This window comes from Lagopus muta, chromosome 3 (assembly GCF_023343835.1).
Source record: "Lagopus muta isolate bLagMut1 chromosome 3, bLagMut1 primary, whole genome shotgun sequence".
Taxonomy (NCBI): domain Eukaryota; kingdom Metazoa; phylum Chordata; class Aves; order Galliformes; family Phasianidae; genus Lagopus; species Lagopus muta.
This window is the reverse complement of record NC_064435.1, coordinates 63,424,982-63,441,457: the sequence shown is the minus strand read 5'-3', so window position 1 is coordinate 63,441,457 and position 16,476 is coordinate 63,424,982. Positions and strand designations below refer to the sequence as shown.

The following is a 16,476-nucleotide window of genomic DNA, read 5'->3' as shown; positions in this document are numbered from 1 at the left end:
CAGTTTTACCAGTTGTGACAACGTAGATCAAAGAAGGAAGTTGGATATTTCAGATAACATCTTTTAGATATGAAAATAAGAAGAAAACAGAGTTGGATGAGAAACGCCTATCTAACTGCATAAAGCAACACAGTTATCAGAGAGGAGTGCATGCTCCAACACTAAGACATTTGTCTAAAGCAAACAGAATAAACAAAAAGCCACAAGTTTTGTTAAACAAAGCCTTACCTTTCTGCTATAGACTTCTTTGGGAAGTAAAAGTCTTCTCCTGCAAGGTAGGCAGCGGCAGTTCCACCTCCAAAATAGGTTTTCCTCAAGAGGGGGGCAATACGGTTGTTTACCAGTAATGCTCCTAAGCCAGTAGGGAATCCAAAGATTTTATAGAATGAGATGGGGATAAAGTCAGCTTGGTGAACTCCCAAGTCTAATGGAGAGCTGCTCACGTATGAGGCTGCATCTAATAGAACAAACCACTTCCCTGGTATTTTGACAGGGCAGAATTTTCCAGATTTTATGTCTTGTATCCACGAAAGGGGATATTTGGTACCAGAAAAATTGCTCTGAGCTGGATAAGAGAAAAGATGAGGTGTTGTGCAGTTTTGTTCTTCAGCTGGTAACCAGTCTTTCTCCAATAACATCTTATCCTTTGGTTTTACTGGAACAGATAATACATTCATTGAGGCAGTTATGCCCCTCATACCCACCACAGATGTGTGGCTGTCAGTGAGATAACAGAATCGACTACTCGGTTGCTCTGTGCCTTCAGGTACCCATGGGAATACTTCTGCTACCAGTTTAAGTGCAGCCGTGCATCCAGATGTGAAAATGACAGTATAATCTTCAGATGTAGTGTTAAAATGTTGTAATATTCTGCAAAACGAAAAAAAAAAAATCAAGTTCTGAATTTTCTGTTTTATTACCATATGATATATTCTGTTTTTCCTCAGCAGGAAAATTCTTCTATTCTTCTGACACACGGTTTAAATGCAAGTACTCAGATTTCAGCAAACATCATAATAAACTTCAACAATTTTGCCCACAGGTGAATCTTTCACGTGCTACAGTGAAAGTAGTTGAGTTCTTAAGGATAGAAGCCATTTTTTACCTAGTGGTCCAATCCAGTCCAGTGCCTCAGTAAGATCAGAATCAAGCTTGCATATTATATTGTACACTGATCCTGAGGAAATAGGTCAGTTTTACCTGAAAACTATTAGTGGCATTAGCGCGTGTTTGTTTGGTTGGCTTTTTAATAGCTTTATTTGGTTAGCTAGTTTACAGATTATTTGGAGCTGTCAGAGTATTCTTCATTCAAAAAGCATACAGTTTTGTTTCCTGTTTATAATCTACTAACAGAAACAGAAGACAGTGAAAAACAGATTTATGCACATAAGGCTATAATCTTTGTTGTCTGCAAAGACAGCCTAAACCAGACGTAACCAATGTCACCCAATGAGCCAGAAGAAAACTTAACCAAGGTGTTTTTTTGAAGCCATACACCATACACATGCTGATGCCTGGTGAGCACTGAGTTGGCTCTAAACTATCTTCTGTGAACCAGCATCTACTACAATCTTTGGTATCCAAGCACACTTGTCCATCTATTACAGTCCCCTAGTGTGCAAGATAGACTGACACCAAGTCTGTGCAGAGGCTGAGGAGCAGCATTAGTTCAGTTGCTTTCCATGCATGATATTCTGATGAACTTTGTCCAAATGAACTTTCATAAAAATTCTATTAATATTAACAGGAAGCATTTAGGATGCTTGGGCAGATGAAGCAGAACGAGCAAAACTGATCCAGAGCATAAATATTACTACTTAGAAGTGTTGCCTGGTTTTCAAGAAAAGCAAGATGTCAGAGGATTTCTCCGTGCACCTCTTCTGCTACAGAGCATTTCTGTGAACAAGCAGCTGCCACTCTAATCTATGTAATTCTGAGGTACAGCCCTGCACTTGGGTAATCTATACACTCTGGCCCTCAATGTGCATCATTAAAAGTTCGCGTGTTTTATGTAACAGGAGATTCTCTCACAAGATTGAATGTTTAAATACTGCATTTAAATGTAAGTTGTTCAAAAGGTACATGACAAATTCAAGCTAAAATTTCTTCAACCACAGAACAGTAGAGATAAATGCCTCAGAATTTTGTGTGTTCAGTCTGAAAGGCAAATATTACAGGCAAAGAATGTAGAGCTGGATGTGTGATGCAATCAAAGCTCTGACACTGAAAAAAAATTATTGTAATGACTTTCATGATTAGGACCAGAAACCACTCTACAAAATGATACCGACATACATTTGTCTGCTGTAGGAAAGTCTTACTACAGTAGGAAGTACAAGATGCAACAAATGGATTCATATGCCCAATGGAACTTGACTCAGAGCTCAAATTTTTGAAATGTGATACAAATGTCAGGTAGTCTGTGTTTCCTGGAAATAAAGAAGAAATTTCAGATTTTGTGAAGGAATCATCAGGTTGGGGATTTAAGCTTTAAATGTTTTGAGGAGTCAGTTTGAAAGAAGTCAGAGAGATCTTTCTGAAGCAGACCTGCCAGGTATAGCTCCAGCAAGAATTCACAATTCTGGACATTGCTTTTAAAGGGCTCTTCAGAGAAAGCAGACTTCCTCTTTAAATTCATACACCACATTAGGGATGAAGACAGGAACAATCACAGCAGTTGTGTGTAGGGCATTAAGCTGCCTACCTGCCTCATTCATCACTGTTGCTGAATCATATCCTCTCCCCTCACCTGCAGCAGCTGTGCAGCCTCTCCCACCACCTCCCACACTACAGTCTGAGGCACATGTGCATGCCATAGCAGATAGCTGAACACAGGATCATGAAGCCTTATCCCAGAGAGCTGCACTTTGGCTAGCTGTAGGTTTGCCACTTAGACTCATGCCCTGAATTTCAGCTGAGACATAATCTTGCCTTTATTCTTGTTTCCTTGCAGAGAAAAGATGGATAGCAAGGCAAGCGAGAGTCCTAACCTACTTTTCAAGCAGGGTGGCATTAGACTGTTTTTTAACAGGGGAAAGGACTGAAAGGCAGGTCAGTAAGATGTTCAGGTCTTTGTGGTTGTGGACATGATTTGTCCCCATCTGGAGTACTATGTCTAGGCCTGGAGCCCCCAGCACAAGAAAGACATGGAGCTCATGAAACAAGTCCAGAAGAGGGCCACTAAGATGATCAGAGGGCTGGAGCACCTTTCCTATGAAGAAAGGTTGAGGGAACTGGGCTTGCTTAGCTTAGAAAAGAGAAGGCTCAGGGGAGACCTCATTGTGGCCTTCCAGTATTTGAAGGGAGCATATAAACAGGAGGGGGAAGAGCTGTTTACAAGGGTGGATAGAGATAGGACAAAGGGTTTAAACTACGAGAGGGGAGGTTTAGGTTAGGTATTAGGAGGAAGGTGTTGTGGTTTGTTTTTTTTTTTTTACCTTCTGAGTTAAAAAAAACAGGTGATGGGAGCAACCTCCTAATACACAGCATCCTTTCATAAGAGCAACCTGAGAAGAGCAGTAACACAAAGCACACTGAAGACAGTTATCAAGTCAGCTCCTCTTTTAGCTTCTCTGCTTTCTTTGCTCTCCTCCTCAGCCAGCCTCTTTGCATCACCCAGACTTAGGGGGAGGTGAGACAGAGCTAGGCAGAAAGCCAAACTTTACTTGGGAGTAATAATCTGCAGTCTCCACAGGAATTGTACTGACTTGCCGCAGCACTTAATCTGACCAAAAGACACTGTGAAATGACAAGAGCTGGGATGCAGGAATGGTGGACTGGGATTTAATAACGGGATGCTTCTGCCTAACAATGAATATCAGAACCAGTGTGTACTTTCCTTAAACATTTTCACAACTATACAGAACAATGAATATATATATATATATTTTTGGTTCACAAATAATGACAACTCTATATTTAAGTCATAAATGAGAGACAAAGCTCATGCACATCACTAGTGTTTTAACTACATCCAGTTTGTAATCATTCACATTTAGAAAAGTTGAAAGGTACTGAAATATAACCCACAACATAATATTAATGTGTTTATTTATTCAGTTCAGTACCAGAAAGTAACTTTCACATAGGAACAATCAGTTACATTTCTAAATGTCTTCAGTAGGAAATAGGCTCTTCTGTGAATCTCTTAAGGTATCTATTTGCATTTGGGGTCTCTAAAAGTGTCATGTAATTGCTATGACTCCAGCACTGGCAAAAGAAGTAGAATTTTCAAAATCAGATATTTGGCTAGAAGACTTTTAACATTAAAAAAGGAAAATAAATAAATAAAGGAAAAACAACCGAGTCAGAAGCATTCACTTTTCGAGAATGACTTCTGATGTGCAGAGCAGAAGAGCTATGAGCACCTCAGAATGAGTTTTATAAAACAAATGGCACAAACTCCTGAACCAGAGCAGCACTGCTATGATAAAATCAGGATACTTCAGGACAGAAAACTGCAATACCTCTGAATGACTTCTGCAGCACATGGTGCTACATCCTGTCTTTTGACGTTAATATTTGGAAGCACTAGCTATTACACATAGAACTCCTAATGTCTGTCTTCACATAAGACATACCCCATTACAGTGAAATGCAGTTCACCTTTATTACACTCCTGGAAGATATATAGCTATATATAAGGTAGATGTTGGAAGCAGGACTAAAGAGTTGCAGTGGAAAACTGATAGCTTGATCTACCATAGCTCACAGCTGCAAGCAGTACTAGTATTTTATATTATTACAAATTTTCACTTCTCAAAGAACTCTGGAAGAAATGACTATGAGGATAATTGCTTCATTAAGCACATTGATAGAGCTGTGCCATCACACAGAAGATGGCAGAGAGGCTGAGAAGCCTGACTCTGTACCTTGTTTCTAGGCTGGCAATGGAAAGATGAGATATCATGCTCAATCTTTACTGTGCACCAAAGACAAACCTTGCAAATTGCCTTACTGTAACCTGCCCCCTTTCTCCTTCTCCTCCTCATCCAAACTCCTTAGAAGGACACAGATCAAACAAAAAACTGCCTCAGCCATACTGTAGTCTGTGAAGCCAGTGCAAGGAGAGCCCACTCAACACCCAGTACATGCTCATATTCTAAGAATTCTCTTTGCTGGTGTTTAATCGCTTCAAAAAACTGCTGTGACAATTCAGTGTATTCATTAACACCACTGAGTCAAAGTGCCAGACTCTTCTAATGTAAAAAATGGCAGAGAAAGTCAATTAATTTTCAACCAACCTTGCTGTCTAGTTTCATAAATTTAATATGTACCTAATTAGTAACTGGCTTTATATTTAAAGACATATATAATCAAATCAGATATTCAGAAAGAACAAACATCTAACTTAACCTAGCTAATCCAACAGCAAGGATTAATTAAAAGAAGCCTGATTAAAATTAGATACCCCAAGCCACTAGTGGCAGCTCTGCAGGGGGCACAGGCTACTGATTCATTCAGCCACCTCACATACAAGGGATCACTCATGGTCAGCTGAAAGGAATGTCCGCCAAGGCTGCTTGCTGGCCATACTAACTTCAAACAGAACAAATCATGTTCTTTCTCACCACTAGCTCTTCTTCTGTGGCTCTCAACAGCAGAGCAGTAGCATTGCTACCAGAAAGGTATGACTGTTCATACTATACCATTACAGCCTCCCAAAACGCAGTTGTGTGCTGGTTTTGTTTGTTTGTTTGTTTTGTTTCTTTTTAGCCATGCTTCTATACTTTAAATACTTCTAAAATTTACCATCTTACAAACGTGTGAGAAACTGAGCAATTTACCTTCCTAGGTTTGAGTTCTTCCATGCTTTAATTCCAGTTGATGATAACATTTCAGCTGGTTCGCAAAACCAAAAGATGACCAAGGAGTTTGTGATTGTCACAATTTATATTTGTATTCACATTTTTATTTATATTGTGGATGAGCATTCATGAATACTGTGAACACAGTGATTTTCCAGCCAGGAGCTGATCCAACTAAAACAGACCTCTTTTAAAAACTCAGTATTGCTACTGTAATAACAGATTCCCATTTGAACACAGTATAACAGTAGTTATCTATTCAACAGTGTAAGTTTAAGTAGCACTTCACAAAGGCTCCTTTTCAACTGTGCATTTACATATTAAAACTATTTCTTATTATAATTTTTTTCCATTGTCATGCTGCCCAGGGGCACATATCCAGTTTGAGCTTGTATGGAGAAATGTTCAGCTTGAGCCTCAGAACTTTCGCTGCACTGCTTTCTGTTCTACAGACACTCTGAAAAGATTCAAAGTACTACTGTCTAAGAAAAAGCCTTTGTATGAATGGCAATTAGAAAAAATAAAAAAAATTAAAAAAAAAAAAGACTTCTGAGTCGAAATATCTTATTTTGACTTACAAATCTTTTTCTTTTAATAATATTAGAGGATAACACTTTCCATAACTGCCTTTTCAATCTCTTTCACATAGATGTGCATGTGAGAAATGTTTCCCAGTTCTCAGCGGCTACAACCTACATTTATGAGTAATAACATTTTAACTTTCCTCATTTATTAATTAAGGGTCAGCTTCAGCTATCAAAGAAGTCAATTGAAAAAATCTCATCAACTTCCTTGGGGGATTAGAAATGGATACAGGCGCTAGGACTTGGTGCATGGCTTAACTTAACATCTAGCAATGTACATGCTTTTTCCATGTATATGAAGAAAAAAGGAGGAGAAAATTGCAATTTAACACAGATTCACAAGGATTCCATAAAGAAGCATGCTGCTTAACACTCATCCCAAATTTTTGTTGGCTTCTACCACTGACAAAAGTACAAAGTGTCAGGAGTGCTTTACTAGTTACAGCTATATATGTAAGGGGAATGTTCTAGTTCACCAAATTAAAAAGACAAGCCTTCTGGGTAGAAAATATTCTGTGAAGACAAGGTCTATTCCAATATATCACTGCACTGTATTATACTCTTATTTTCAATTCCCAATCCAAGCACAAAAGGAAACTCAAACCTATGAACAGTTGTAAGAATCAATTGTTTTAAGTAGGACTGTGTCTATCTTCCTCCAGCAAAGCATTAATTTAATGAAAGAATGCCCTTGCAAAGATTAGTTACTGCCTTCCCACCCATTCTTTTTAAATAAATGTTTTCAATGGGAAAAACTGTGCCACACCATCTCTGCTACATGTGCAACTAATCCAGCAGAAATCCATCAAATTCAAGGATTGTTCAATGGATTACTACCTGCATAAGGAGCACTGCAGTAAATAAATAATCCTTTAAAGTTTCTTCTCAAAGTTGAAGTTGCTTTTTCTGTTTCAGTTTCTTTTCCTATCCTGACAACACACAAACTTAAGCCTTTCAGAACATATGCTAACTGTGAAATAGGCACACATTGCTCTATCCTCACTCATCACATCCACATAAACTTGTGTTCTGACCATTTTACACAGAAGAAAGAATCACAGATTCTTCCCATTTCTGCTTGCCATGAGAGTGATTAGGATTTCACTCGTCTGATTTCATTCATCACACCTCTGCTGATTATGACTCCACTGAATCAGCTTCCTAAACTTATAAAATAAATCATTAGAGGGAACGTAATTGATAAGCCTCATTTGTTCTAGGCAGGTGGTGAAAATATACCTTCCTTTTTTTTTTTTGAAAGCACTTCTTAAGCATTTGTGTTCAGCCACCTGAATTGAAGCATTATAATCCGTTACGTTTATTCTCCTAGGCTCTGATTGATTCACTGGAGACGCACTGGGGAAATGTCTATTTACTAACAAAGGGTCACAGTTGGTCTTTGCCAAATAAATCCTCTCTCCAACTCTGCAAAGTTGTCAGCACAGCAGACTGCCTGGAGTTCATCTTGCACTACATAGTTAGAAGAAAAGTTGCTCTTTAAAGGCTACAAAATGTCCTTCTGCAAGAAAAGATGCTTTGATGAACAATATTCATGAGAAGCACCCATCCAGACTATGAGGTGTGGACCTTCAAAGTGCACAACCAGAAGACTTCATCATGCTGGGTATACCGACAGAGCAAAATCAGATTTAGGGTGGTATTATGGCACTACATGTAATCAGAAGAGCAGAACAGGAGGAAGGAATCATGAAAACCATAAAATACGATACCGCAGGCTGACTGCTGGTACAGTTTGTTCTAACACACAAATATTACTCCTCTCCCTGGCAGCAGTCCTATAACTTTCTAGACGTGGCAGAAACCCCTGGGTAACTGTTTCCTTAGAAATCAAATAGTTGTTTTTCTGTAGTAGAGAAAGAAGATCAATAGCTACACAATTTTAAAACCAATTTGTGGATATATATATATATATATTTTTTTAGTAAAATAAGCCAGATCTGCTTACTCTGGTGCTTGAACAATGGCCAAAGGTTTGTGAACATACTTTTGAATAACAATATTTTCACTAACTAGGATACAAATAATTTAAAAATATATACCATAGGCTCTTCAAATGACAATTCATCTGGCATTCAAGTCAACCAGGCAAGAAATAAATAAAAAAACAACACCAAAAAATGGTATGTTAAGTAACATCAAAGGAGATCTATTCATGAACATCAAACAGCTCAAGAACAAACCATTCCTAACTGTAAATGCACCAAACAGAAAATGACTAATGAATCATTTTTACAGTCAACCCTGTGTTAAAATTCAAATTGCTTTTGCAACAAGTCTTAAGAGCCACTAGGATGAAGCAAATCTGAAGCGATACAAAGGAAGATGCACGTCAACTGAGGGACATGGTTTAGTGGGCATAGTGGTGATGAATTCACAGTTGGACTACATGATCTTAGTGGTCTTTAACAATTTTAATCGTTCTATGATTCTATGATTCTAACTCAGTGCCTCAGTGTTAACTAGTCAGAAGTTACCTTACTGTGTTTTCTTATTCAGAGAAAGCAGAGCTTTAAAGTTGGCTATTTCCCAGCAGCATAGGAAGTATAAATTTGGACAGGCTGTTACAGGAAAAAAGATTAAATAACAAACAAATACACGCTTAGGTGATCTGATGGTTTCATACACTCAGGTCTTTACACTGTGTTTAAACTTGGAAGTAACTTCAGACAAGAAGTACTAGTCTTTAAACTACATACTTCTGTGATCTCTCCAGCTGTTATTTTTGCTTGGTTTGGGGTGTTGGTTTAAGTTGTTTTTTATCCAGTTAAAAAAATCTACATTTTTCTTGGAGCATTGCATTATGCACTCCAGACACTCTGACCCAAGTAAATCGCTTTACTTTACTAATGCTACAGAATGGAAGTGTGACAACCAGTAACTGTCCATTAGACATTTACAAAATGGATTTGCCTTGAAAACCTATAGTTTGATTAATTCTCATGTTCCTTGTTATTTTCAGTTGTAAACTGCAAGTAACTAAACATTGCTTCAAAAGGATAACCCAGCATTTCTCATTCTAGTTAGCAAAGTAAGACATGACACTTGACAGACATCTTCCCAATACTCAGATCCATCTTTTGTTCCTATACTCTAATTCTGCTCTGAAACAAAGTTTTGATACTAAGCTTGAAAAATATTGACCACAAATGAAGATAGCTGTGTCAGTGATCACACACTTTTAATATTAGCCTGTTCTCCGGGGAAATTGCAAAACACAAGGTGAAAAGAGATGGCCTAAGGCAAAGTGCTCTCATATCAAAAGGATTCAGTTACACAAAATGAGCCTTCAGCAGTGATGAATTCCCTGAATCCAAATGTCCAGAAGTTCAGAAACTGACAATTTGCAGCATAACCTTTCGGATCTTCCTCTTCGGCACATTTCCACAGCATGACTGGTGGGTTGACTATAAAAATCATTACTGCCATAAACAGTGCTTTCTTAGTTGAGGGGAAAAAAAAAAAAAGGTGAAGATGGGATATTTCCTGGAACTTATATAACACCTGTACAGAGATTATATTTACTAGGGAAAGATTTAGTCTGAGAACTTCAGAGGTACTTAGGTGCTTAAGAAGGAACAAGATGACTTTGTGAATCTGAGCCTCAGTTACCATGGTGAATGGGACAGTGGCATACACTCACACATAAATAGGCCTTATTTCCTCATGCGTTGCTTTTCAAGTACTGCGCTTCCATCTGGAAAGCATTTTAGACGAAGATGTTAATATGAAAGCACCTTAGTTTGCTTTCAAAATACAAGGAATTTACAGACATCTATTCATGCATTTCCACAGACCTCTCTTTAATATGACTTAAGTTTACCAGGCTTGTTTACCATCAGCTTGTGCTTTCCCTTCGTTGGGTGAAAAGCCACAAAAGCAAAGTCTGCAAGATCCCTGGACACTGCAGATGCTTTATTTGGCATTTGTTTTTCATGTGGTTTGATGCCCCACCTCAGCAGGGAAGCTCTGCTTTTCATTTCTAAAAGCACTGGAGTTTTTTTTTTTAATTAAAAATAATAATAATAATATTTAAAAGCTCTTATTAAAACGAAGGGAAGACAGTAATATGGAGAACAAAGCCTTGGTACAAGGGCTCTTGAAAGCTGCAAGACACTCATCCTCTGCTAAAACCAAGGCCCTATCCCATAACTTGTGAGTTTGAAATAGCACAATATCATGACATATTGAAACCATCCTGTTGACTTCAATCCAAGAAGCACTCAGAAGTGAAGGGATTTTCTGCTTATTATTTGTTGAAGAGCCAATCAAAGACTTCTCACTGCGCACTGAGCCACATTAATATTTTGGCTTAGACAGCCCCAAGATTTCCCAGAAATATGAATGGATGTTTGCACATATGGGAAACATCATTTCTGCCTGTCAAGTTGCACTTCGTTCACTTTAAATCCTGACAACCATGCTTCCAATGCTCCTGGCTGTTGAGGGAAAAACTGTTCCTCACACGATGAATGCAATGAGGAATAAATGACTATTGAGGGATATTCTTGGCTTGCCTTGAAACAGAACCCATTTGCAATCCTGAAAACTCGTTAGGAAACAAGGAACAATAGCATTTTAAGGAGCTCACAAGTGACATTTTTAAAATCACAAAATGAAAACAGCTTAGGGGTAACTTAAAGCACGTTAACACCAGAAAACCTCTGTATAAATGTCATTACTTTACAAATTGAACAGAAAATATTAATCAAATTCAAGAACAAGACACTGTATATGTGAAAGGAAGCTAAGAGAAATATTCTGAAACCTGCTGCACTTTTCTCATATTGTCTGAGGAATATTCTGTTCAAATCAAAATGGACACGGAAATCATAAACTGGAACTAACTAATCCTGGTTTAAGTATTCCATTAGCTAATTCTGATATATGTTAAAACTGCTATTAATTAGGAAGTTCACCCCATAGGATGTATGTTAATTAACCTTTCCTTTTTGCAATTTGTGCTGCTTGGCAGCAGAAAACCTCATGAAATCAAAAGTAACTATAAAGTATACAAACAACTACAATTTCCTATGCAATCCTTCCACATTGCATCCTCATCTTGTACAGCTGCTAGGCAGAAAGCCTGAGCCAGAAAGGTATCTGACCTGTATTTCTTGTTTCCTCACTATCTAACTCCTCAGAGTTAGATACCTGACCCAGGAGGTCAGGAAATCCAAATGTCAGATGGTCAGCCCAGATACAGCAACAGATATTCTGGAAAACATTCTGGAAAACATTCTGAATAGCAAATTCATCATTGGCACAAACCACTGCAACTTCACTAAAGCCAGTTACCACAGATAAGGAGCAGTACTTACGAACCTTTGTCTGACTTCCCAAGTGTGCCACACTGCAAAGTGAAGCCCCATGAAAACTCAGGTCTCTGGAGGATGCTCAGGATGAGCAGAGGATTGCTCACATGGGTAGTACATACTGTCATGTACTAGATAACAACCCCTGCTCATATGAAACAGAATACTTAGCATCTTGTGGAATAATACTTACAGCTCATATCTTCGAAACAGCAATAAAATTGATATTTTAAGTTCAAGAATTTTTAAAGAACAAAAGCAGAAAAGAAACCGGATGGAGAAACGTCATCATGTTTGACTTCTTTGAAGGGCTATTCTGCATGGGATGATCAATAGTTGCATAAAACTTGCAAAATTCTTCCTTTTTATTCCAGGTATTAAGGCACTTAAATAAATGCAAAGGAAAGTAATATGTTGCAGCTGACCACTGAATTCAGCATCCCAGCCCTTCAGCATTTTGTACTGACACCTACAAATTTCTCATTAAAAAAGTCAACTCATTCCTCTTTTTTATACAAGATAGAAAAAAAAGTCTATTTCAGACTTGCATAGCTCTATAATACTGCCCACGCTCTTGCACAAACTAAAATATTATTACTCCTCATTCCAAAGTTGTTGTTATTGGAGGGGGTATGGAGAGTAACTATTCTTGTTATTACTGCAAAATTTGCACTCCACAACAGAATTAGCAGTTGTAACAACACTGATGCAACTCCTACCAGTGTATGCACCTGAAGGGGCGTGTGTTGCTACATGTTCACAGCTGAAAAAAACTCTATCCTTGATTAACTTTCAAGGAAAAAAAAAAAAACAAAACTCTCTAGAATTTCTTCAAGCTAAATCAAAAGCCTGGGTACTTTCATGTATTACCTTATACAGTGATTAAACCCTTGTGGGAATAATGTAATTGAGCAAATAAATCTTACTCTAAACATGGATTTAACCTACAACCTTCTTGCATTAGTGAATCTAAGCATTCTACAAATTCATCAAAATTGGAAAGTTTTATTAACTGCTGAAAAATATATTACATCAAAACTAGAAAGGGCAACAACCTCCTTTATGTTACTATGCAACACCACATTACAGTAGGCTCTCTGTTTTGAAAGTGATCTCTCGTCATATCAAAAAAGACAGGATGCATGCAGTAAGACTTGCCCAAAGATTTAGAGGTCCTCCAGAGTTCTGGGCTTACGTTCCAGCAGGATCAAGTCTGAATAAAACTCACAAAACAGAAGAGAATTCCAAAATATTTACTTTATCAAAGTTTTTCAGATAAAACCTACTGCCTTGTCGGCTCTGTGTACTTTTAAGCCCTACCTATCATGACTTTGGCACTTTTTCTGAAGATCTGTCACACCTCTGATGCTTTGATATTAGCTTTGGTAACATCTAATATCACAAGGAGCAGAACAAAAAGTGCAGAATATATTTGATGAATATTTATTCAGAGTTCTAAATACATTCATGATATGTATGTCTCTGCCCTTTGTACGCTGCTTTCTGCAAACATTTCAGCAAATGTACAGTGAGTTTGAGTTTGAATGATTACAGAACGTTCTAGGAAAGTAAATACAGAACTTGCCATTGTACTCTCGAAATCTGATTTTAAGAGTTACATTCTAAAAAGTCAAAGGCAGAAGCTTAATATTCATCCTACATCCCATCAATGGGTTCAAGTGTCAAATTGTAAAGTCTCAAAATGGATTGCTACCAACCGCTCTGTGCAACAAGGATGTCAGAAGAAGTTAACTGGTGAACAACAAAGCACATTGAAGAATAGTTTACTTTTTGTGGGCAATTTCCAGATTAAAATATGTGTAATTGCTAACAAAATAAGTAATTATGGCTTTTGACCAGTTCAGTAGGAATTTATACAGAAATGGACGCAAAAAGGCAGGGATTTGAGCAACTTTCCCACAAAAGCTACATTTAAAAACCATTTCAATCCCCGTGGGACGTGTGAAAGTCCATCATCCCGCAGTACGTATTTTTAGCTGTTACGATTTCAGATGTCATTAAGTGTTTCTTCAATGTGACAGGGCAGTAGGAGATGAGTGCTCTGGTGCCTCATTGCATACTCTTTTATCGTCTGTCTGGACCATCTGGCTGCAGATCAGCACTGCATGCCTCTAAACTAAGGTGGATGCATGAATCGTTAAAGTATGCTATCAATGCAAGACTCCTATGAGTATTAACAGGAGGAGACAGAAACAGTAAGCTGCCTGCTATAAAAAGCAAAAGTGCTCTTCCATAATCTACTTTGCTTGAGACCTAATGACAATTAAATGTAGAAGATACTTCATACTGTGGCTCTTTATTGACATTACAGATCTACTGGGCTTTTCTTCATTATTCACCATTTTTATTAAAAAGTTTTTGAAAAGGGCAAGAACTGCATACCTATTTTTAAACTTACTGCTTCATTCTTATGCAGCAGCTCCCTTTATGACTGCCATTCTCTTACATAACAATATTTCTACAGAATAGCATAAAAATAAAGGCACTGTAACAGCCTGTTGCACAAAGCCTTCAATAAAATAAATATCTACATTAATCGCAAAATATTAAGCCAAACCTCACTCTGCTGTGATTGGGCTGCCATTTTGTGGGCTTTCACTCATGATGCACAGACATCCAACTAAGCCCAGTGTCCTCATCTTATGTTTGAGGTGGTGCTGATAGTTACAAGCCTGTTGGCTTCGAATGGCCTTGGCCACATCACATCTGGATACCCAGCTCATGCTGCCTATTAGAGAGCTGCTGTCAGGTTCAGCAGGAGTGGGTGAGAACTAGGAATCAGCAATTCACTCACCTGTCTTACAACACTACTTAGCCCACTGCCCCTACAAAAGAACACTACGTTCTGGTTAGAGGTAGGGTCACCTCTGTCTTGTGCCTCCCAGTTTCTCTGTTCCCAAAGAGTCGAGCAGTGTTGGTGTTCATCTTTACATTCCTACTAGCCAAAATCAGAATGGTCCACATTCCAGCAAAGCAGTTCCCTCTGGGTAAACACCAGCAGCAGTGGGATTTTACCAGCAGACAGCCCTGCTCAAGGTGTTCTGCTCCCCAGGGCACTCCCCAGCTAAGCACCTTCTATACATCTCAGTGTACATTTAGAATCATAGAATCGCAAGGTTGGAAATGACCTACAGAGAAATATGAAAGACATATAGCTCTGTTTGTACTTATTGCTAAGGTACAGTTTCACGTTTATGCAGGGATGTGCTGCTGCCAATATCCCACCCTTGCACAACGTAAAGAATTTCATACAGCTCTCTGAACGTCTCTCTGAGCGCAGAACACCTGAAATGGCTGATTATAGAGCAGATTCCACTGCAGTGTGTCAGTTTTCCATCTGACAGATGTTGGACAGGTTCCCCAGTTCTCTGCATAGACTACTGATTGATTTGTTTCTTTGCCTGAGACAGCAATGTTACTGCTTCCTCTGCTGCTCTCTCCCCCTCCTCTCTCCCATTTGGCAGCTATTACAGAAAACTCTTGCAGCAGCAGCCATCACTTCAAATCCTGTCTGGTTTTCATTGGAAACAGCAGATGTACCTACAGCACTTCAATGAAGTTAGTAAGGGAGAGTTGACATGAGATACCTGCATTACAAGATCATTGCAGATTTATAGCGTGCTTACACTCAGCTCAGGAGAGTATTTAAGCATGTCTTTCACTCTTCATGGCCCCACTGTTTTCAATTAGTCTAAAATGACATACATACCTGAATAACTTCTTGAACTGAGACCTCAGACAGTAAGGTCCTGGCACTCATCACTCAGACTCCCAAAATTATTCAGATCTCTTAAATGTTATAACAATTTTGTAAGTGATTAAGCACTCCTGTATTCACTTCTGATTCATATTGATTGTTTTTGTTTGACCACAGGTCAAGTAGCAAAGAGGAAAGTGGACTATTACTCCTATTACTCCTCTTATGCCAGCAGACAGGCAGTTAGGGAGGAAATGTTGAGCTGAATTTCAATGTTTTTGGCATACCTTTTACTTTCTTTTCTTTGCCTGAGCATCCAACTGTGGGCATCTCTAGGAAGCGCAGGTAGGGAGATTATGGAGAAGAATATTACAATCTGGAGTTATAATATTCCTTCAATTTGTGGCTCAGATTTCTTGGAAGATCTCAGTGCCTTTACATTTCTTTAAAAGTAACATACAAGATGAATCTTTATCAAAATAATACATTTACTAATTTCTAATAATAAATAGGACAAGTTCTGAGAAAACTGTAAAGAGTTTCCATTGCCCTTATGCTTCAATCTAACATACGACTGAATGTTGACAGATGAGGATGGAGTTTATAAAAACACCACTGTTGAAAAATAGTTTCTCAAAAATCTCACTTCATGTCACCACAGACAGGTGGTTGTTGTTGCTTAATTATTTGCATTCTTGTAACACACAAGAAGCTCAGCTCACCTGCAGCATTCCACTTTGAGACACTGTATGCATGCAATATAAACAAAATTATCCAAAGAATTTAGGGATAGCTCTCATCTCCTTCTGAGTCCTAGGAAATACCATATTCTGCAGAATCAGTACAGTTAATAGTAGAGCTTGGAGAAACACTTCACTACAAGGTAAACTGCATGAACCAAAACAAAAGGAGATCTTGTTTTGCATAGATGTTTCTGTGTACGTGCATACAAAAATAATTTCATCTACACATATAAATAAAGAATTCTAGAATATTTATGAAATTTTACAAGATCTGAAATGCTATGCAAAAGA

General features: G+C 38.2%; 1 protein-coding gene across 5 annotated transcripts in view; it reads right to left on the bottom strand.

The window, feature by feature from the left end:
• Positions 1 to 16,476, bottom strand: part of MOCOS (molybdenum cofactor sulfurase) — a 214,586-nt gene that overhangs the window by 128,944 nt on the left and 69,166 nt on the right. For all 5 annotated transcript variants that reach the window (XM_048939650.1, XM_048939648.1, XM_048939647.1 and 2 more), the window contains exon 4: positions 229 to 870. In XM_048939650.1, the coding sequence (XP_048795607.1) occupies positions 229 to 870 (642 nt within the window). The remainder of the gene's footprint in view (positions 1 to 228; positions 871 to 16,476) is intronic.